This window comes from Nyctibius grandis, chromosome 4, assembly GCF_013368605.1.
Source record: "Nyctibius grandis isolate bNycGra1 chromosome 4, bNycGra1.pri, whole genome shotgun sequence".
Classification (NCBI taxonomy): Eukaryota; Metazoa; Chordata; class Aves; order Nyctibiiformes; family Nyctibiidae; genus Nyctibius; species Nyctibius grandis.
In genome coordinates this window covers 55,784,007-55,807,441 of record NC_090661.1, presented here as the reverse complement: position 1 = coordinate 55,807,441, position 23,435 = coordinate 55,784,007, and the positions used below count along the sequence as shown (strand labels likewise).

Sequence of the window (23,435 nt, the reverse complement as noted above, 5' to 3'; positions counted from 1 at the left end):
AATGTTTGTGCAGAGGAGGCCCCACAGCAGGTTGCTCAGATGGAAAACCACCAGTACAAATTAAGAACTTGACCCTGAGGCTTCATGAGGTAATGAGGATTGCTCAAGATAAAGCCTCAAGTTCTCCAGATAACTGTGGGCTGTATCCAGCCAGGGAACAACCAGGTAGAGTAGTGGGTAGGTGACACAGGCAGGATACTGTCCAAAGGCAACAGAATAAATGGGGCCAGAGGTGTTTGAATTGGCTGGCAAAAAAGAGTGAAACGAAGGAAAAATGCTTCTATTGTTTCCATCCAATAAAAAAAAAACAGACTTACCAGTTCTTAGACTAACACTGGTTTCCCAAAGTCTTTGCGTGGCAGCAGTGACAAGCGAGTCAGGCTATTTCACACCAGCTTGCAGCCTTGCCTTCCACAGCTGTGCAGAAAATCATGGATTTTGTTTTTTTAGTGAATAGAGTCTGTTTTGAGTTTGTAGCAGTCTCCCCATGTGCACACTTGCAGGAGTTCACTTGCATTACCCTGCTAATTTTCTCTATCCTTTTTAGTAAGAGATGTATTGATTTCTGTACTCAGTATACAATTACTTTATGGTGTTGCAACTGTGTGTTTTGTAATTAGGAGTATGTGAAAATGCTTTGTGTAGATTAAAATATTTCTTTTAATATAATCTCCTCTCGCTGTCATAGATAAACAGACACACCATTGCAGATCACATTGCTGATTTTATTTGTAATATTGCTTTAATATCTGCTTCAGAGGAATGTAACCTCCAGAAAAGTACTTTCCACATCTTCACTACCTTTTCTTTCCCTATTCACTCTGTGTGGATCCAGGCCATCAACACATGAGCTTTTGACTGGATGGGTTTCAGATCCTCCTTGGATTCTGTCATGTTTACATGGCCACAGAAATTATTAAAGATTGTTGAAGTTTGCAAGGATCCAGGTGTAAATTGAGATGTTAGCGTGATTCCTCAGCAACACAAGCACAATAGCTTCTGTAGCAAGTAAAGGCTCCAAATCGTTCTCACTGTGTGCGTGCAGGTGGCCGTTGGGGTCTGGTCCACCCCTGCTGCTGAAGCAGTTTTCATGTGGAAATAAAAAATCCACTGTAAGAAAACTGCCTTTATCTGTGATGCAGAAGGAGGGTGAGGAGAAGTAGGGCTTGGGAGTAAAATCCTGGCCAGTGGACATCGTGATAGCAGTGGTCCAGAATTTCACTCCTAAGTTTTTTAAAACCAGTCTGAGGAGATGTTCTCTCTTTCTCTCCACCTTTCTTACCCCGAATCTGCTGGGGCTGATGCTAGCAGATGCCTGTGGGCCACATGAGCTCATTAGCAGGTGACCTTGCCCAGCGTGCCATGAGGTTGCAGAGGTCTCCCGATGTGTTGGGAAGTTTTTGTTGATGGCCTGGAGATCTCTTGAAACTCCAGAAATAGCTGAAACAGCGAATGGAGTTCAGGAAAATCACGTCTTCCTCTTCCATCCTTTTTAAGGAAACCCACATTTTATTTCCTCCTTCGTTCTTTATACAGTAGTTTTTAGATATAAATTATTTTAACATTTTTTGTGTGAAAAGTCATATATACATATATAAAGTTATTAAAAGGTTGAGTATATGTTGAGTATAAAATAGTGACTTCTTTGTTTCAGATGTTAGCAGCCCCTGAAAATGAGTGGTTAATCCTCTTGTAAAGTCAGTACTGTAAAAAAAAATATTAAAAATAAAAGATGTATTAGACGTATCTTTTATTATTTATTTCTGACTGAGTATTCAATACAGCCTGTGTATAACCCTGTGAGAACCACATACTAAAATGTGGTCGTTTTTAAAATGGAGTAACAACAATACCTTGGGATCCCAAGAATTTTGAGAAGACACACCTCCGGGTGTGAATAGTGTTGGATATTCTCCTTCACTCTCTCTAGCATTGCTCCGCACCTAAGTATGGCTGAGTCTTGGGGACCATTCCGTGTATGTGCTAAGTTTCGCAAGTTCGGCAATACCTGTGTTCAGATCCAGCTGTGCAGTGTTACCAAGTGTGTCTGGTGATTCGCTTCAGCCCGGTTCACTATGATTTCTGAAACGTAATTCCCATTTTGTACTTCAGTTTGTATAGAATGATATAAACCCGTAAAAGATCATGGCTTACTGTAAAAACCAAAAATACTTGCTATTTGGCGTCTCACTTCAGTTGCATGACTGATCACATCTGACAACGAAGACGGTGCTTTCATCTAACAGCATTGATTTTGATGGTAATATATTAATTTTCATTTGCCAAGCACCTGTTTTGGACAATGTTTTGGTTTTGACAGTAAAGCAATATGCAGTAGGTATTGTGGCATTATCTCTGTAATTGTTTTGAAGGCAGAATTGTCCCTTTCCAACACATAATGAAAATAAATGCCTTATTACAAATTCTACTTTGCTTTCTCTTTATGAGCAGACAGGGCACCGAGGTGAGCAGCTCGTTGAGGGGAGTCCATTTTCATGAGAATTTGGTTTTCACACCCTTCCCCAGTGCAGTTGATTGCAGTTACTTTGGACCTTCTTATTCCAGCAAGATTTGATTTGATTTCTCTTCTGACACTAGTGGGACATCGGCTATTTTTATCTTACTATATAACACAGCTAAACATCACTGGGGTTCAGGCTGCTGCTGTACTTCACAGAATCACAGAATGTTAGGGATTGGAAGGGACCTCGAAAGATCATCTAGTCCAATCCCCCTGCCGGGGCAGGAAAGAATTTACTCCTGGCAGAGGCTTCTGGGCTGATTCTTCCTTCATCATCCTGCATAGGGAATTCTTGATTGCTCAAAACCTTGCAGGATTTTCAGTCAGGGCCCTGTTTTGGCTAGTGCAAGAAAGATAGATATCTCACCCAGCAGTATTAAGTTTTGCTAAGCAACAAGCCCGCTCAGCAAGGGCGCTCATGTAACCACTGCCTGGGGATCAGCACTGGGTGTCAGCCCCAGGGCCAAGCCCTGCTGTGGTGAGGCATCCTCCCAGGCCCAGCGCTCAGGCCTTGAGCTCCATCTTTCCCTTTGAAGAAAGTCCTTGGGTCCCAAATATTTGTGATTACTTGATCATCCAGTTAAGCCAGTATTTATAGTAGCTCCATCAAGTAATGTTCTTTTTCCTCTTGTTGATTTTGTAGCAGCAATAGACAAGTTCTGTCTGCTGCTGCCATCCTTTTTGGAAAAACATGTCTAACTCCTTTGGAGATGGCTGCGTTTCTACGGTGGGTTGTTTGGTTTCTTAGGGTTGGGTTGGTGTTTTGGTTTGGGTTTTTTTTTGTTTTGGCGGGAGTGGGTTGGGGTGGTGGCTGAGTGTTTCTGTGAATTTATGGTGACATGTAGACCTGAGCTTGCAAGGCTTTGTGTGGGTGGTGCCACTGGCAGAGACTCTGCCACAAAAAAAAAAAAAGCAGAAACTAAGTACAATATTCAAATTAAAATTTAAATGAAGATCAGTATGTCAAATGAGACTTTTATAGCTGGATTAACTCCCTAATAACTGACATTTTAGTACTGTTTCCATGGAACAGCTTTGGTTTCACTTCTGTTCCTACACGTGTTTCCTTGAGGTTAATGAGAGTGTGATCTCCTCAGGATGGGGTTGGGAGGCTCACACCTCGCGCCAGTGTGCTTTCTCCAGCCAGGCTGTCACCCTGTGCCTCATCCCAGCTTGCGCCCTGTGCCAGGGCAGCTTTTGGGCCATATCTTTGCCTCGCTGCCTCCTCCTGCAGCTGTGGGGCTGCCCAGGGCTGGGGGTGAGGGACACTGCCCACTCGGCAGCTCCTCCAGCCCTCCCTGGGGAAGCTCGCCTGGCAGGTGGAGGACAGCTCAGGACACCCAGGGCCTCCTGCGCCGAGGGGACCCCGCATACCCACCTCCAGTGCACTTCACTCTGTGGGCCAACAGCGCTAATGTTTTCAGCAGAATAAAGGAATATGTCGAGTTCAAAGCCAGGCAGCTGTTCTCTGAGCATCTTGGCTGTTCTGGGGGATGTTCTGCCTGTTGGCACTGTGCCATCAGGCCACCATGGCTCCTGCCATGCAACACACAGGAGGGGCATCCCCTCAGGACCGGCCTTCACCTCTGGGAGAACAGAGACCAGTAGTTTTCCTCATCACTAGCCTATTGGGGTTTTTTTAACCCACTCATGCATTGTCCAAATAGCTTGACGTGGTCAAGTGTGGCCCCAGTGTTTAAACTCCTAAACTGTTTTCTCTCTGGTCAACCCCACGTTTAACTACGGGTGTGAGCCACATCTCACGGAAGCCCCCGGGACACCCAGCACCGGGGCTGGGCAGGGAGAGCCCCACAGTGCTGGGGACCTCGGGGAGGTGTCCTCGGTGCTGGGCCTCGGTGGGCGGCAGCGTAGGAGCCTGGGTAAGGAGGGAAACACCATCACAACATGACTGTGGTGAGGGGAGGCCTCCATTCCCCCTCTTCTCCACCAGGACCATCCAAGCCCTGCAATGTGCTGACAACAGAGACTGAAGCTGCCAAAACAAAGGAAGGAACCCACTGCAGTTTTATTTTTCCTTAGATAAATTTTTTATATAGAATATATTACAGTCAGAGTTCTCAGCTTTTAATCAAAAGATAACAAGTTATTGCAGTTTTTTACCCAGTGAAACTACCCGTGGAAGGAGAACTTTCTAGAAAGCTGTCTGTCTTTTAAAAAAAAGAGGGAAAAAAACCCCACCCAGACAGAAAATACGAGTGTAGATCGCACTTTGTGCCCACCAGTGCCCGGCTGGGCAGGTGGGCATCCGTGTACAGGGGAGCATGAAGTGAAGAAGCGGCGATGGACACAACACTATGGCAAGGGAGGCAGGCCTGGGCGCTAGCGAGGTTGGCTTCCTAGGCACGATGCTTCTGCTCCGGCTTAATTGCTTTTAAATCAGGAAATGAAAACGCGGTGCGGGGGAGGAGGGCAGCGACGGTGGCTTTCACCCGTGCAGGGCAAGCTGGGGCCCTCAGCCTCGCCTCAGCTCATGCAGCTTGTGGGCGACGCGCTCCAGCTCAGCCTCGATGGCAGCCAGACTCTCCAGCTCCTGGTCCTGCAATGAAAGCCCAGGACAAGCATCAGTGACCACGGGTGGGCAGCCTTTCCCCCCCAACCCTGAGCTATGGAAAACCTTGCCAAGGGCCAGCTGCCAGTGGTGACACGAGCACAGCTGCATCTCGCCCCGTCCCCTCAGCCCGCTCCTGCATTTGGCTCTCTGGACAGATGTCTGTGCGCAACACCAGTTAGTCCTGTCCTCATGTTCAATTGCTGCAGCTGGTGGTGGGGACAAGACACGCAGCCACTGTCCTTCCCCAGCCCCACTGCCGGGCAGGGCAGCCCCTGACGGGTCTCTCCCTCCAGAGCACGGGGCTGAAGGGAGATGGCTGCTGGGGAGCCGCAGCTGGAGCAGGCACTGCCAAGCTGGGCGCCTGCGTAGAGGCAGTGGTGTCAAACCGGCACGGGCACAGGTGCCTGCCACCTGCGGCAAGTGTAGCATGTGCCCTGCTCATGGAGGGGACAGTGGTGTCCCCTCTCCCTATGCTGCGCTGAGCGTCTGCAAGCACCTCCAGTACCGGGAGAGGCTTTTCCGTTTGGGAAAATAGTGACTGAGGAAGCCATCGGTTTCAAGGCTCAAGCTGCCCATCGCTTGGTGGCCTTTCTATAGTGGGTTTTGTGCATCTATGCCGTCAACCTGAAGCTATTTTATTTAGTGCAGGTACTCAAAGTCATAACTGTGTGGCTTTGCCTGAACTCTGGTCATATGCAACTGGTCCAGTCTTGCTGGCAGCCCCAGCCCTGCCTGTCCCTCGCAGCTGCCGTCACCTGGGACTTGCTGCAGATCACACACTCGCCCAGTGCAGCAGCAGGCTCTCCAGGAGCAAATTTATGGCTGTCAGTGCTAAAAGTGCCTTTTCCTGCTGGCAGAGCTGAGGAGACAGCCCCTCTCCTGTGCAGAGGGAGCAGAGCCTTGCCACTGCCTGCAGCAGCCACCAAGTGTGGGATGACGCTGAGCCACTGGCCTGCACTGCATGTGACTGGTGTGAAAGAAATAAAGTCTGTAAAAAAAAAAAAAAAAAAAAAAAAAAAAAAAAAAAAAAAAAGTCATTTTTCTCACCCCTGAGCTATTTTCCTGAACAGGGAAAAAGTCACCCTGCCCCTCGGCAGGGCCCTTGACTCAGTGCCTGGGAAGGCTCTGGCTGCAGCAGTGTGCCAGCAGCATGGGGTGCCCACCAGCACCCCACACTGAGCCCAAGTGGCTGTTTCAGTGTGTTTGGTTTGAAGGGGGTCAGGGAGCAGCTGGCTGAGGCTCGCCTTGCTGGAGGGGAGCCTTGGCTGCAACTGGAGTCCCCAGAAAGTGAGAAAACAGCACTGTGCTGAGATCCTCTGCAGCACCTGGAGAGAGAAGAGGTCAGACCCAAAGCACTGCCTCGCGCTGTGCCCATGCGCCCTGGCTCGCTCCTGCCTGGCCCTGCAGGCTGAGCCCCGGTGAGTGCAGGGGACGCCACTCACAGCCCTCGGCTATGCCCATGCTGGCCTCACCGGCCAAGACACACAGCCATATGACCCAAAAACCAGGAGAGGGGACAGGGTGGCAGATGGTCTGGCAGAGCCAGAGCCTGTGCCTTCCCTTCCCTCGCTGCTGGGTGCTCGATCTGGTGCCTCCTCACTGTCTCCCAGAGGCCTCGATCAAGTTATGTAAAAAAAAAACCACCAAAAAGTCTTGTCACAACCATGAACTCAGCAGTTTTGCAGCCTCAGCAACCTTCTTCCCAGTCCCTGTTCAGAGGCTGAGCCCACCACCTTGCAGACAAGGTGCACCCCAGAGCGGCTGGCAGGGGCAGGGAGGACCAGCCTTCTTGTGGGAGAGACCTGAGACATGAGCAGATGATGGTGATGAGGCAGATGGGGCAGGTGCTGCCCTCTTCAGCAGGCACCCACTGCACCCCTGCTTGGAGCTGAGACGTTTGGCTTCGCTTTGAACCAACATGACTGGAGATGCCCTCTCAGCAGGGGATGATGATGGGAACCTTTGGGCAATGTTTTGGTGTGTAACTAAGGCAAGAGGGGTGTTTTGGAGGCAAAAGAGCTGCAGCAAACTGGCTGCACTCACCCACTGCCCCAGTCTGCTCCTGGATACCTGGTCATGGCTTGTCCCAGAGCAAACACCCGCAGAGCCCATGCCCGGCTCTGATTAATGAGGGGTGACCTCATTAATGTTTATAAATATGTAAAGAGCAAGTGTCATGAGGATGGAGCCAGGCTCTTCTCAGTGACATCCCTTGACAGGACAAGGGGCAATGGGTGCAAGCTGGAACACAGGAGGTTCCACTTAAATATGACGAAAAACTTCTTTACGGTGAGGGTGACTGAACACTGGAACAGGCTGCCCAGAGAGGTTGTGGAGTCTCCTTCTCTGGAGACATTGAAAACCCGCCTGGACGCATTCCTGTGTGATATGGTCTAGGCAATCCTGCTCCGGCAGGGGGATTGGACTAGATGATCTTTCGAGGTCCCTTCCAATCCCTAACATTCTGTGATTCTGTGATTCTGTGACCAGCCTCCTGCGCTATCCCAAATAAACATCTGTGCCCAGAGCTGGGCGTCAGCACAAAGACAAAACCGCTGCTCCTGGCTTCTGGGGGAGGTACTGAGCTACCACATAGCACCACGTGAGGTAGCAGGGAAGGATGTCTCTGACTTTGGAAGCCTGGCTCAGATGTATTCACAACCAATGCCCCAGCTCTCTCAACATGGCTGTGCCCCTGGTTTGCCTCTGTAGGAGGTCTGATGCTACTCACGTCATCCGAGCCAGGGAAAGCCTTCCCTTTGACTTGAAGGGGCTTTGGGACACAAGACCCACCACAGGCTCCAGATATAGCTCTGGTCACCATGTCCCGCACAGACCAGCGTAACAGTTCTATCTCATTTTTAAGACTGTCTGGGGCAGGGAATGTTTTTGCACTAGTCACTAAAACAAGGAAAAAAAACAAAGGCACAGCCAGGTGCAAATCTCAGTAATAACTAGGGCTGAATGACTACAAGGTCACCGAGCATCTCCTTAATGTCATAGAGAACCAATGTTGGCTGCCTAACGCCAAGGTACCATCCACATCTCCAAGCATAGCTTGGATTCCCAAGTAATAACCGGGTGGGATTTATTCCTAAGCCTATGTATACCAACCTCCGTTCTCCTGTTAGCGCTGCCTTCCTCATCCTTCTTTTCTTCGGGCATGGGAGCAAGCGGGAAGCCTCCTTCACTGCTGTCCTCCTTTGAGTGATGTTTCCATGACCTTCTCACATCTTCCTCTGGATTACTGAAGTCATACTTGCGGGACCTGAATGCCATTTTCATGGACCTGTCTGGGTCTTCCCCACTATCGTTTTCCTCCATGCGCTTCTTCGATGTCAGCTGCTTGGCCAGTTCATCCATTTTGTTCCACCTCTTGGAGTCTTCCCATTCCCTGGAGGACTCCTCTTCCAGCTCCTCGCTTTTGGCATCCCTGGGCTGGAAGGTGTCTTCCTCCTCCTCCTCCTCCTGCGTCCCCTCATCCTCCAGGCGATGCCTTCCTCCTCTCAGTGCCCGGGGCTGCTCTTCCTCCTCCTCCTCCTCAGAGCTCTGCCCATCTTTGCCAAATCCCAGAGCATCGTCATTATCTGAAAGAGCATTAAACACAACAGTGAGCACAAGTTTTAACCTGGTTATGCCCCACCTTTGAACTGAGCCTTCAGGGGCAATGCAAGGTGGGTTTCCTGACTTAGGCCCATTTTCCCAGGATTCTGGAAATGCCCCCTCTCACATCACCATGTCAGGAACAGGGCTTGGGGTCAGCAGTCAAAAACTACATAGGAAGTTCAAAAAAAAGAAATTAGATGTCCCTAGGTGCTATGAAAACTGAGAAGCAGGCAGCTGCTGGGCCTGCATTACCCGCTGTGCATGGGCCCACAGGTCGGGGGCTTGCAAGGGGGTCTGGGTGGTGGCTGTCGGCAGGGGGTATTTCTGTAAACCCGGTAAGCACCTGCCTGAACTTCTAGGCTTTAAAGCCTCTTATCCGTCTGTCTCAGTGCTCTCAGCTCACCCTGCGTAGGTATCAGTACAGCCGTCTGGGATACATACTGTCATCTTCCTGCATCTCCTCCTCCTCCTCAGCCATGTCAAGTGACCTCTCTGCTTCAGTAGGGTCCTCCTCTGCAGCATCATCTCCTCCGTCATCCTCCCGCTCCACACGCTCCCCTGCCACCTCCTTGCTCTGCTCCTGGCCGTGCCTGGATGGCTGCTCTCCCTCGTCCTCGAGCTCCAGGCTGTCCCTGGGGCCTCTGGGCTGCTCCTCTTCATCCCTTCGCTGCTGCTGCTCATCCTTGCTGAAGTTTTTGCTGATGTGATTGTCCAAAGCTTTGTCTCGCTGGGTATCCTCTGCACCCTTGATGTCACTGGTCTCTGCTATCTCCTGATCCTCCTTCTCTCCAGGGTCGGCATCCCGTGGCCTGGGCTCTCTCTTCTCCAGGCCGTTTTTTCCCTCCTCTCTTGAATCTTCATTTCGCAGGGTTTTCTGTGCTGCCAACTCAGCCAAGGACCCTGTGGGCTGCTCCTCTTCAGGGCGCTCCCCTGCTGCATCTGCAGAGGGAGGAGCAAAAAGCAACACCTCTCCTGAGAGCTCATTTCACAAGCAGAGAAGCCGGTGCGTTTCTTAGGGAGTGTCAGCCCCGCTCAGCAATCATCTGCTTAACCAGCCCATGGATCCTTTCGCAAGTCACTTCAACATATGCTTGCGTTCAAGCAAGCCGGTGCTCTCACTAGTGCCTGCTCTGCTGGAGAGACTTGCAAGGCTGAAGTCAAACATATGCCGAAGTGCTTTGCTGCAGCACGGTCCTCATCGCCATCTCTCGAGGTGCCAGCAACAAACTTGCCCCACGTGAAACCAGACTGCATGAACAACGAAAGGATTCAGGGGTGTAATACGGCACTCGCACAGCTCTCCCTTCTCTGAGCGCTGCACCAACCTCGCAGCCTTATTTCTGAATAAGTTGAAGTGGGATCCAGGGCTGTTTGCAGGCGAGCCAGAGGGAGCTGGGGCTGGCTCTGCAAAGCAGCTGCTCAGCAGGAGCTTAATGTGGGCTGGGTATTTGCTCTTGCTCATGCCAGAGACTAGCTTCTTTTAATATAATTAGCCATAGAGATCACTTTGCAAAAGAAAAGATGGGGGGCTTAAGAGCAGTGGGGAAAGCCAGATGGGTATGGAAAGGCAAGCGTAGCCCAAAGCAGGGCTGATGGGCGCAGTGGGGTGAGGGGATGCAGAGAGACAGTCATGCAGGGCTGGTGACAACCAGTGACACTGGGCCTGGATGGACCAATGTGTGACGCTTCATCCTCATGCAGTCTCCACACTGCTGGAGCAAGCAGTTCCGGTCTGCCCTGGCAGGAGGGAGAGCAGAGAGACCTGTCCTCTCTGTTGGCTTTTGGCCATGCTGGCTGCAGCAGCAGCCCCTGGGGTACTGCCCCTCATCGCTTCAGGCAGCTTGGGCTGACATGGCGGCATCGCTGCACTGCCGTGGCTCAGCCACATGCCCCAGAGCCCGAGCCTACTCGAGACCCTCTGCAGGCGTGCTGCTGCTGGATGAGAAACCTTCTCACCCCACACTGGCATCATCTCTTCCTGATGTGGAAAAGGGAAGGGGCCGAACCCTCTTTTCCACTACACTGCCTGTCCCTAGCCAGGCCATAGAAACATAGTGACAAGGGGAAATCCCTGCTGAGGGTGGTCTTTCCAAGATGCAGCTGTTTTGTGTGTGTGTGTGCACTGTGTGTATCCCAAGTTCAATTTTCACTTCAGGGACCCATAACCTAGTATCTTGGATGCCTGGAAACAAAGGTGGCAGGAGCAGACCCAGATCGCTCTTGCCTGTATCACTGAGTCTTTCAGTACAGGATTTCCCTGGCTGTGACTCATTTTAAGCATTAGGAGTGAGTGATGGCATTGGCAGCAGGGTGGAAAAAATCAGGGTCAGTTTGGTAACTTGACCATCACCAGTTCCTAGAGCTCAGAAATTACGTGTTGTTTAAGCTGGTAAATAGAACAAAGCAAACACTGGGTTGCTTGTGCATGTCAGCAGCAGCATCAAAGAAGATGCCTAAATGAGAAGCAGATGGACATATCAAGGCTGTTAGAAAGAACATCCTTGTTTACAGCCTGACCTGGATTTCCTGGGGGGTGAAGCTGACACTGACCTCTCTGCTTGTTCTTGTCGTTCTGACTTTCAAGGACTTCAGAAAGTTCATCTTCGAAGCCACTGTTTTTCTTCTGCTGCTGAGTTCTCTCGTTGGCACCTGTGTCAAGTAACGAAAAGCAGGGAAAGGCAACAGCCCCTCCGGTGTTTCAGAAAGTAGAGGTAGGAAAATAGTTCTGTGCCCTTTATAAATTATATGCATGTTTTCTACAATGGACAAATCTGCCAAAGGGGAGCTGCGAGGAGAAGTGAGACTGGAGGATATGTGAATCAACTTCAGTAACAAAGCCACCATCAAAAACATCATCTGCAAGAAAGATAAAGGTCTCTAAAGAAATAGAGAAGCAGGGGTGCTAGGAAAACTAATATTGGTGGAGAGCTAGGGAATAAGAGATGCTGGACTGCAGAGCATTGAGGCCAACAAAAGACTTCAGCATCAGAGTACTGAAGGATAAAAATTGCCTCCTGCCAGATGTTGCCCACGTACCTCTGTTGAGGTGAGCACTGAGAGTCCCTGTGCCCTCCTGGCTGGTTGTGGGGTCCCCTCTCCCCGGGGCACTGACCTCCTGCCACTCTCCAGAAGGGAGAAGCAGCATTCATTCCTGCTCCAGGGATGGTCCAGGGCCCCAGGAGCCCACACCTTAGCCTCTGGTATTATGGAGCCAGCTCGATAAAAGCAACACCCTGGAGAAGTGTTGTCTGAAGGCAGCATGAGCTGGAGGTCAGAGTGCAGTGGTCCCGGCAACCAGTGCTCCCCAGGCAGCCCCATTCCACCAGGCTCTGCAAGCCAAGCAAGCCCTGTCTAACCCAGCTCATGCTCAGCTTCTACGCCTTAATGCAAAGGCAAGAGCCAACACTGCCAGCCCAGTCCTCTCTAGCCCAACACGGGGCAGAGCTGGATGGTGTGGGCTCTCCAGCCTGAGCAGGGCCAGCTGCAGCCAGCACAGAGGAGACCAAGGTAAACATCTTTGCTCTTCCCTTGGACTACACCGCTCTCCCATCCCCAGTCACTGTGATCTGTAGATTAGAACTCATGTTACCCCAGGACCAAATGGTGTCACGGGCTCAAGCCAAGCAAAGAGTGGAGCAAGATGCACCTCTGTGAAACAAGTCCCTTGAAGTGGACTCCATGGTGTATGGCACAGCCTGCCTGATAGCTGAGCGCTCCCCCTCACAAACCTGGTGTGCCTGGGCAGCAGCGCATCAGCACACTGAAGAGGCCTGGATTTCTTTCTTCTGGATCATCAGAGCATTCACGGAGCCTGTCTGGGGTCATTGCCCAGCTGGCCCCTCCACCAGTGGGATTTGGGCAGTGACCAAACTATTGCTTTGGGAGCTACATGGGGCTCTCTCCTAATCTTGACTTTCTGAATTTTCCCTCTCCCTTCTCCCTACTGTCTCTGTGGTTTCCCTGCTCTGAAAGCAGTCTGGTGGCACTTGCCTCCCAGCCATCCTTGGCAGCTGGACAGGAGCAGGGCACAGGGATGCCCTGGCAAGGGAGGGCTGCCAGCTGGGTTACCCCAAGGAGGAGGAGGGAAGGCCAGGAGCTGCTCTCCCTGCAGCCTGGGGACAGTCCTGTTGCAGCCTCAACTGGGCCACCTGGGCAGAGAGGCCTGCACCAGCTTTGAAGTAGATGTGCCTGGGACCTGCACACCAGCGCTGGGGACCTGGGCACCTGAGAATAGCCCTTTTCCTCCTTGCACACCCCTTTGTACAGCTCTGTGCTGCTGCTGCTCCCACATCGACAAGTGTTGAGCTGCCCACACCTCTCCAAACCAAAGCAACTTGCATTCAACCTAAGGAAGCCAACAGGAAAACCCCCATTGGGGGATTTTATTGGGGTCTTTGAGGTGCAAGTCCTGCTCGATGCTCAGTGAGGCTTCCCTTCTGCCACACCTGGGTTTAGTGCTAGACTCTAGCTGCACAAACTGTGAAGATTTTCTTGCCTTTCATTCTAGTTTGGGAGCTGGTGGTTATTTATTGAATTAAATTACAATATTTCCTTTTAGGGTTCTCCCACCCCAAAATGCCTATACTCTGCATCGCCACCAAGTTACATTGACAGTCATTTAAATCATCAGATGCATATAGTATTTATTATAAGCAAAATTCCTGTCCCCACTTGCCCAGCCTCTACTGGGAGTCCTGGAACTAGATTTCCTAGGGCACATTTATATGATGTCAAATTAATGTAAAATACAAAAAAACCTCAAACAACAAAACTGTGCAAGTGGCTAAAACAGATGAAACCCCTCTTCCCAAATAACTGTAGTGACACTGTACCTTGAGCAGCAATTTCCTGAAGTTCCTTCAATAAATTTTGGTGGCGAAGGATAGAAATGATTCGTTCATCTGCAATAGGGGAGACTTGGTACAGAGGGTGGTCAAAGACAACCTCCCCCCACCCCCAGGAAATGAAAACCAACCCCAAATGCCACCTCCCTCCTCATTTATTCTTTTCTCTCCCTTGGCATGATTTGCTGCCACATCTCTTAACTGTATACTTAAGAGCATAGGAAGGTCCCATGAAAACCAGGCAGCTTCGGGTCACCCAGCACTCCCCCCAGCCATGGTGCCGGCGTGATGCATGGCCTGGGCCAAGCAGCAGCTCTGTCCCTGCTTCTGGGGTCTGGAGCAGCCCAGTGGGGTGACCATGAGGAAGGTGAGTGTGTCAGGGACCCCTTGTCAGGTGCTAGATCATGTGTCAGGACAGGACCAGCCCCTGATTGCCAGGTCTGCTCTTGCTGATACCCAGCATTAAATCTGAGCCTGTACCTCCTCTGAGTGTTTCTAGGCATTCCTCGCTGATCGGCAGGGGGTTTGGCTTTGATAAAGTATCAGAGATGACCTCTACAATGCACTTCATCACCTAGGAAGAGAAAAAAATACAAATTAAAGCACAACTTTTTTGTCTTTTTTTCCTAAATCTATTTCTTACCGAGGCTAAAATGCAGCATATGATGGCACAGATCTTCTTGCTCTTCTGGTTGAGCCAGAACTGAATGTTTGGTTCCTGTTTTACCTAACGCAGGAACAGAAGGTACCTCCTGAAACTGAGAAGTGAGCAAATGACACATGGCAATGGAAAGAGCTTCTTCAACATGACACACACTTCAGCTGAGGATCTCATGACTCCGGCCCATCCAGGAGGCTAGGCACATCAGAAAATTAAACAGGATCTGGATATATACATAGAGAGCTCAAAATCATCCTCTTTTTAGTCAATATGTCTCAACCTACATCTTATAAAAGGGCTCAGTGGGAGGTTGTAGAGAGCAACAAGTGGTCATGGCTCTTCAACAGGTGACCTTGAAATCTTGCAAGCTGTTTGAGCCCTGAGAAGGGCACCATAGTTAGACTGCAGCCAGGCAAGGAGGGCAAGGTGAGGCAAATTGTACTTTCAAACACGGATGAGAAATACTGCTCTCAAGCCCTAGAGAAGGACAAGACACTCTGGAGAAGTGTTTGACCTTGTGCTTGAGTGTTCAAGCCATCTATTATGGACTGGAAGAGCTGTACATGGAGGCAGGTCATCTGAAAGCAAGGAAGTTCCCACACTTTCCTTGGAAGCACTTGCAACTGCCTGAGGCAACTTCCCAGACAGGATGAACTCTGGGCCTGCCCTTCCCAGCAGCCCTTTTCCTCAGTGTAAAATGAGAAGCATTTGCCTAGTTTGTCACCTGTACTGAGATTGCAGGCCTAGCTCTTCACCCATGCAACTGGAGCACCACTGATCCCACAGGGATCTCCCAGTGCTGGATGTGTGGTAGGAGAATGAAGGCCATAGGCACACAGGCAAGGTGGCACCTCTGGCATGGGTGAAGGCACCCTCACCACACTGAGATACACCACCAGGAGCCCTGCTGTGTGGTCATGGTAGACCCAAATGGTCACACAGGAGAGAAAGCCACATTCACTACAGTCGGGTGCCAGTTAGTAGTGCAGGAATCCTGCTGCCCAGTTCAGAAGGATGATCGTTTGTAAAGCAGCCCAGAAAGTATGCAGGGCTCACAAACGCCTGTGGACAAAAAGAGGCTAAATTGAAAAAAAAAGGATACAAGTGAGCCTTGGGGGCAGAAAATTCACTCACTGAACCTCTTTCTTCTGATGATTTCTGCAGGCAGCCCTGAAAGTCCTGACCTCCCTCACAAGGTGCCATTCTCAGGAGAGCAAAGCACTGTGACTGCAGTAGAAATTAAACACAAGTCAGCGGTTTCCAGTCATCTACAATGTTGCTCATTCAAGCAATCGGATATATACATTGACCAGCTGCAATGGGCAAATTTTCACTCTGTGTAAGGAGAGGATTCTGCTTTTTCAGCTCACAGCCACAGAACGCTGAAAACTCAACTATTTGCACAGTTTGAGGGGATTGCCTGCTGGATTAAAAATGTTACAGGAAAGATCTAACAAAAAGAAAGCAGGGAAATTTCCCTAGTATCATCCTCCTATACCACAAGCAATCCACTAATGCTGATTTTAGATGACCTTGAGTCACTTCACTCTACCATTAAATAGAACAAACCCCAGATTCTGATACTTCCCTCCTGCATTTCCCAATCTCTGGAGCCACTTACTGCAGCTGTATTCGATGCAGCTTCAGAAGTAAGGACTTTCTCAGCATGAGAAATAAGAACTTGCTCCAATGAAACACTCTATATAAGCTTTTTGAAGACTTCTAAGCTGATTTAAGGTCTTTGAACACAAAGAAAGACATCAGTCACCACAGAAATATGGCCGACTCTGTAGAGGGACTTTGTAACATAACGAAATGAAGAGTGCAGTCATTCCACAGCATTCTCCTTGACTTTTTGTAAGAGTAAAAGTCTTGCAGAGTGAGACTTCACAAGGTCATGAAATAACAGCCTGCATCAGGAAATGAAGGAGAACCTTTCCAAATGAATGTAATTAATCCAGTGCAGAAACTCAGACTGGAATTTTGCCATAGCTGTCTTCTAACTGTGAGCATGTAACCAGATCCTTAAGAGCTGCTCATGCTCTACCTACACAGAAATCTACAAAGGATCATGTCCTTACAAGGATGGACTTCACCACTTTTGAGCTTGGCTTTCTCAGGCCCTTCCGAAATGTATGCTAGTAAGTGGAAATTAGTGTCCTTCAAGCACAAGAGTGGGCAAACAGCAGAGATATTGTAAATGCTCTGGTTGTGTTCAGCTCCCCATGGAAAGCTCTCGGTGTAAGGAAAGTCTGATGAGCTGCTCAGGAAAGGCCTGCAGATGCTGACTACCCTTTTCACAGCCCTGAGCCACTCACAAATGCTGGTGGCACAGAGCATGGTGTGTAGGAAGAGCTGCGGTGCTCCCTGCTGTATCCATATAATGATATCCCTGCCCTGATCTGTCCCATGAGCCCAGGGCTTTCTTCACTGAAATGCTATGTCTCAGAGGGCTGTGAAGGCAGAAAAGCCCTAATGGCTCCTTCCAGTTGCAGCAAAAATGAAAAGAAAGGTGTGATCTGATTTTTGCTCTCAGCTAGAACCTGCGCCAGTGCAGTACCCAGGGAGGGGGCAGGCTGGGGAGACAATCCTTCCTTGGTGGAAGCATTTCCATCCAGTTGCACCAGCTTCCACAAAAGCTAAATGTGGCTTGCTGGGGAGTGCCATGTTTTACACATAGAACATACTGGGGAACAGATCTCACAAGGAAAATCGTGGAATTAATGGATTGTCCCACCAGATGCGCAGTGAGCATCCCAGTTGAAGGGGCAGGTGCCTGCCCTGAGTCCCCTTTCTCAGTTAGCAGCCCACAGCCTGAAGCAGGCACCCAGTTGCTCACAGCTCATGGCTCAGCCCCAGCAAGGGCTAAGCAGGCTAAAAGTCTTAACAAAGCGGCAGCTCTCCAGGCCCAGGCACATCTGACAGGAGATGGGGAGGCATTTCTCATGGTGCTTGCCCTGTAGGTGACAACGAGCAGATACACTACAACGGAGCCTGTGGCTGAGAGTGACATGAATGTGCCCTCCTCTACTGCTGCCTGGGGGAAAACATCATGTGGCTAGAAGATTTCAGGAAACAAAGATGTTCAAGAAGTACATGGGAAAGGGCTGGTGTTTCCTTTCTGGACATTAGTTTCTGTAGAAGTCTTAATTTGAGCAGTTAAGAGATCAGCTTATCGGAAAGACTACAGGCATTACAACATCAGGAAGTGTGTGTGGGGGGGTCTGTCAGAGATCGACACAGGCAAACACACCTATCCAAGCTCTGTGGTGCCAAAAGCCCATTGAGGGCGCAGACACTTGTGAAGTGCAGCTGTGAATGTCAGAGGGGTATGACACAGATGCATGCACAGGAGCCTATAAAAGCAGGCTGGAGAGGTCAGCCAAGTCGCACACCGGTCGTAGCCATCCAGACAGGCTGAGTAGTAGCTGAGGACAGATTAGCAATCTGAGAGCAGACAGTTGCCTATTTTTTAAGAACATGCATGTTTAAGTAACAGATCACACACATGCAAACACAGATGCATACACGCCTCCAAACACACACAGTTCCATCGATGCCCGTTCCTGAATCACATCTCCCCCCACTCTCCCCTGAGTCACCTCCTGTTGGGAGCTTTGAAAAGCTGAAGGTAGGAGGACTGGGGAAGGTTATACCCAACCTCCATCCCCAGCCTCACCATTCTCTAGAGAAGCATGTTTTGTCCCTTTGGTACATCCTGAGGGACTTCCCCCCTACCCAGGTGCCCAGAATTGGATGCACAAAGGGTAAATCCTGGTAGGGAGAGAGTGGGGGTGGACGGATCCTGCTGTAGGGAGCTCATGCAAATCCGTGGCACTTCCTGTGGGGCATTTCAGCAGGGGCAGCCAAAAGCCAGCTAGCTAGGTGGAGGTTAAACATCACATCCTTCATCTTCACTCACCCCATCCATTACAGGCCCATTCTTACCTTAGTGTCCCCTTTATTCATGTCGTTTGTCACGGGAAGGGAGACAGCTGTAAAATGAGGGGTGAGAAAAGAAAGAGAGCTTGTTATTCATCTCCTCTGGGAGACAAGCAGAGAAATCCTATCCTGCTAAAAATAGGAGTGGAGGAGAGGGACGTCTCGCTCTGGTGGAAGTGGTCCTTGGGTGCAGCAGCTGGATGTGTGCATTGTACCCCCCTCAGCCTTCCCTGGGGGGCAGGGGGAGGAAGGGAAGGGAAGGGAAGGGAAGGGAAGGGAAGGGAAGGGAAGGGAAGGGAAGGGAAGGGAAGGGAAGGGAAGGGAAGGGAAGGGAAGGGAAGGGAAGGGAAGGGAAGGCAGGCCCCCGGCTGGCAGCGCCCGGCGGCCGCGGCCCGCGGGACAGGCGGCGCCCGGCGCGGCCCCGGGCAGTGACCTTGCGGCGGCCGCTGTCCGCGGTGCTGAAGGGGCAGCGGCGGGCGCGGGGCTGGGGGCAGCGCGGTCCGCCGGGCTGGGGGCCCCGGGGGCGGGGGGACACAGCCCCTGACCCAGCCCCACTTACCCGGCACGGCCAGGAGCAGGACGGCGAGCAGTCCTGGGCGGCTCATGGTGCTGGCGGGGTGAAGGGAGGGAGACAGGGGCAGAGGGTGAGTCTGTCCGTGGCGTGGGGGCTCCAGGCGAGGTGCCGGGGGAGACCAGCACCGCGCGTCTCTACGCCAGTGCCCTGGCTCAAGATCCCAGACGGGGCACTGCAGCAACCGGCTCATTTATATATCTCAGCCCGTCGGAAATGGCGTCAGGAGGAAGCCACCTCCTCCTCTCTCCCCCCTCCCCTCGCACACAGCCTTCCCATCAGCCTCCACCACTCACCCGGTGCTGGAGGAGCGGCCACACGCCAGGATCCCCCCGACCCCCCCTGCTGCCAGGGCAAAGGGTCCCAGCAGCAATGTGTCAGGCTCCAGTTGCTCCATTTTCTCACACTCAGCAGGTGCAGGAAGGTTGTGAGGTGTGTTTCCAGGATATCACTTCTCCAGCTCCTCACCCAACCCTGGCAATCTACAAGCACCTCTGCATATATGCCCCCTCTGTGTGTACCAGTAATGAGTAGTGAGAGTCACCTCATGTATCCCAGCCAGCATAGCCACCTGTAGATGGATTTGCCCTCTAAGGCTGCCCTTGTCTTTCACTGACCACAGAAAGTACCTAGACAAATAGTTTAGAACAGATGCTGAAGTTTTTAGATGCCTGTTAAATACCTCCACAGAGGATAGGAGTGCCTGTAAGACTGGTCAAGAGCCAGACAGCTGGTTACTATGAAACAGATTTGCCAATGGAAATGATAAGTCCCAGCTGTTTTATGAAAGCTTTTTAAGTAGTAGGATATATTTTAGGGTAAATAGCAAAGGCTGGTGGGTCTGTTGCTCAGCTATTGTGACTCTGCAAGTAAATTTTAATAGGTTGCTATCCTTTGTTCAGTGGTTCGTAACAACCTATAACGTCACCCTATGCCCTCACTGCTAAGCACTCCAAAGTTGAAGTAACCAAGATTACCTGGTCTCTAGTTTCCATTGACAAGGGAGAGAGAGGAAGTTACAAATTGTACCATTCTCTTAGTCACAAGCATTTACATGCTCTTGACAAAATGGCTGTCTATTTGGATGGAGCACCTGTCAGGTCAGAGAGCTGGATTGTCTTCTGAAACTGACTCCACTGCTTCTTTAGGACAATGGTTCTTTAGGAATAGCACCTCTGCTATTCCGTACTGTCCCTCAAGCAATTTCAGAGGTCTCAAAAGCCAGAGACTTATATTAGAAAACCAAATTCAGAAAAACGCACTGTCCTTCTTCCCCACCCTACCTTATTCTGCTCACTGGGGAGTCCTGCACCCAAGGACCTAGAGAGAATGTATTTGTTCTAAGATGACAAGAACTTTACTATGAGACCAGGGGGTACACACTGTACTATAGGTTTCCACCTTCTCTTTCCATAGGCACATGGAAATGTGCTCCCAAATGTAAGCTCCCAAATGTTCTCTAATATCTGTCTGATTTAAATGCATGCTTCAAAAGGCACATCTGGATTGTAAAAGCCCACTCATACAAAATCAAAGCTCCCCTTGTCTGTTGCATTTTCTATTTAATAGCAGAGAAAAGCTGGAAATAAATTGATCCTCTGAACAGTGCTTTGTGGATGACATTGATTGATAGTTAAATGTTTACAAGACCATGAAATGAACACCCATGACAGTTCTTGTTGCACGGGGAACCTGCATCCTCCAGAAACAACAGATATCCTTTCTTTTTGGTTGTTGGGTTGGGTTTTTGTGTATGTGTGTTGTTGAATAATTTATTGGAGGGGTGGGGGCGTGAGTGTCATATACAATGGCCTTTTGCTCCTTCGGGATACACCAGAGCATTTTAGTCTCTGAGTCTGAAATGCTGAACATTATTAAGCTGGTTAATTCCTGTGTATTCCTAAGAGAGAAACAGATTGATCTGCTTATCAGGCTATGTTTACCTAGTCAATATTTACTTATCCTTACATATAAATGTTGATCTTATGAGGGCAATAAATTATCTCAGTTCTAATAGTTTCTTACACAAAGGCCTTTGCTTCCCTGGAGCCTCTTTTTGAGACATGTAACAGGGCATGTAGTGTCCATGATTGTATTTTTTTCTCTCCTTCTCAGGCTGTGGTCTTGCATCCATTAAGTTCATTGCAACGGAGAAACTAAATGTTTTCCAGGTATGGCATGCACTCTCCCACTGTAGTAGCATATAATGGATAATGAATTTTTCTATTTCTTGCCCCAGGAAAATGGATGTGAAACTGTTAATCCAGCAATCAGTACTTCTGCTATTGGAATTTGTTTCATTAGGCACAGCTATATTAGGAACTGTCAAAGTAAAGCATGTCAGGGAAAGATTTATGTCAAAGAGCAAAAGTGATCAAATAAAAAAGTGGAAGGTATTCTGCCACTCAGAAGCAGACTTCAAGGCAAGAGCAGGTTTGTGAGTCTTCGAAGTAGTTTGTGTTTTAGTATATGGAGAACAGGAGTAGATCTTTAGTGGGTGGCAAAGTGATGAACATGGACATTTCTGACCAGTTACAGTCTTATAAAAAAGCCCTTTATGTCTGTAGAGAGCAGTTCTATTTTTCTTCATAGCTTCCCAATTTCTAGTGCATGAAGTGTGGTGAGAATGTGGAGAGCCGTATACCATTACCTGCCTGTGATCACTACCATAACACGTGCAGGTGGACAAGGAGATGAGTTATGTGATGGGAAAAGTGTATTGGTCTTCATAGCCTGCGAAGTGATTTAAGAAGATGTCAATGTCTGGATGGATGGAAGTAGACACCCAGCACTGTTGCATTGCCTATGCCCTAAGCTGAGTGAACAAGAGGGCCAGCCTGAAAGCCATATTGATGTATGAAAATCTTACTATGCATAAGGTCTTTTGCTCAAGAGATCATGTGGCTTAAGTGCTATTCTCAATCAGCGCATAGGAGTCAATTTTTTAAAATTTTGGAATTTAAGAAATAAATCCAAAGGATTGAGCTACTTTGAGAGATTTGTTCTCCAACTTCTTGGCTGAAACTGGGTTAAGAATTCACCCCTCTCCTGTGCTTGGAAACACTGACACTGCATTTCAGACTGCTGTGATTTTACAGATCTAGGAACTGAGGCGCAGAAAGAGGAAAAGTGTCATTTTCACAAAGATATCAAAAAGGTTTGAAGCCAAGGCACAACTATTACCCACATCCTAACCAAAAAGACCAGTAAGCAAAAAATAGGCAACAATTGCCTTCTTGCATATGAAATCAATTGATAAATGTTTGTCTGAAAACCTGAATGTAAGCTCACTGCCAGATTAGTAGCAAGGTCTATTAAAACCCCCACATCACACCTTTTCTTCTTTCCCACATCAGTCAATCATGCTCGCCTCTCAGTTCCCTCATACGAGCCTTTCTTGTCCGCCTGTAAATAGAAATGAGCTTCAAAGCTCAGATTGCTGTTGTGAATATCCATCTACACTGCTAAAAGGCAGTCCTCTCTCTTCTTTTTCAGGTCAGAGGCAAATTGATGTTGACTTGGTTTGATTTTCTTAGTCTAGACTGTGCTTGCACCAACCTGAAATTAATTGATTTTCCTGTTCAAAGGTTTACTTACACTCCATAAAAAAGCCCAACATTCTGCCCAATCCTGACAGTAGCTACTGCTCTGCCTATCCATTTCCACCCTTGCCTGGCATGCACAGCTCTCACTGGGGCAGATGGAGTGTGTTCTCTCTTGGGAGAAGAGACTCCTCTCTAGCAATCACAGAACACCATCTGGGTACCCCTACAAATAGCTTGCATCTCAATATATTTTTTCTGAATGTTATTCAAACACCAATGTGGAAAATGTCATACCCCTCCAATGCCTTGGTCAGTTCACCTAGCACTTACAGAAAACCCTCGCTGATTCCTGTGAGCCCCACCGAGTCAGTAAGAAAAGATGTGGAGATGGAAGTTCTCCCCAGGCAGGGTCATCTCAAACAGCCTCCTCAGGAAACTAGTAATTATTCCTATGGTTATGGCTTTATTTGAGTTGTGACAACAGAGTCTGTGTCATCCTAAGGCGCATATTTAGTAAGACAATACAATTCTCTAAGTTCTAGAATGGTCTAAAACAAGTTCATGAGAACATCATTGACATTGTTTACTTACCTCCAAAGTGAGAGATAGATAGTCCTATTTATTGCCCTGCAGGCACTAACAGGGTTCATGAGAGTTAAGAAAAAAAATAATGACAAGAGTGACTCAGGTCTTTGGACCAGCACTCCTCTTCTGGGGGTCTGTAAGCTCACCAGACTACCTCCACACTGCCAGCAGCTCATAGCTAACACATGCACACTTGGTTAGCATCAGCATCATCCCAGATTCTGTACATTAAATGACTGCCTGGTATATTTTGTAGAGATTAATCTTATTCCTCATCTTTTGCTTTTAAACACCTGCTCCTTCATTCCTGAAGTGTCCCAAGCTGTCCATCCACTGCAGACCAGTTGCTCAGTGAACACCAAGTGAGGCACAGGGGTACGTGGGTCTCCTGGGATGCCCATACAGCCAGACTATGCATACTGATCAAACGCTCTGAGCATGGTAGGGGTCTTTTTTGAGATATATGTTAGATGCACCGGTGCTAACTTTCCCAATTCATGGAGATGAAGTGACAAAATCCCTAATTAAAGCACAATTACAATTAAAATTACATTTTTTTCTAATGGCAGGGTTTAGGACTGTGAAACA

The 23,435-nt window shown here is 49.2% G+C and overlaps 1 protein-coding gene across 1 annotated transcript; it reads right to left on the bottom strand.

Moving 5' to 3' along the window:
- Positions 1–4,994: 4,994 nt before the first annotated feature.
- Positions 4,995–18,751, bottom strand: CHGA (chromogranin A). Its single transcript, XM_068399839.1, has 8 exons — positions 18,706–18,751; positions 18,153–18,199; positions 14,024–14,117; positions 13,532–13,600; positions 11,250–11,348; positions 9,141–9,638; positions 8,208–8,680; positions 4,995–5,078 (listed from the first exon to the last, which is right to left on the bottom strand). Exons 1-8 carry the CDS (start codon positions 18,749–18,751, stop codon positions 4,995–4,997), a joined length of 1,410 nt encoding a protein of 469 aa, XP_068255940.1.
- Between the last annotated feature and the right edge of the window lie 4,684 nt (positions 18,752–23,435).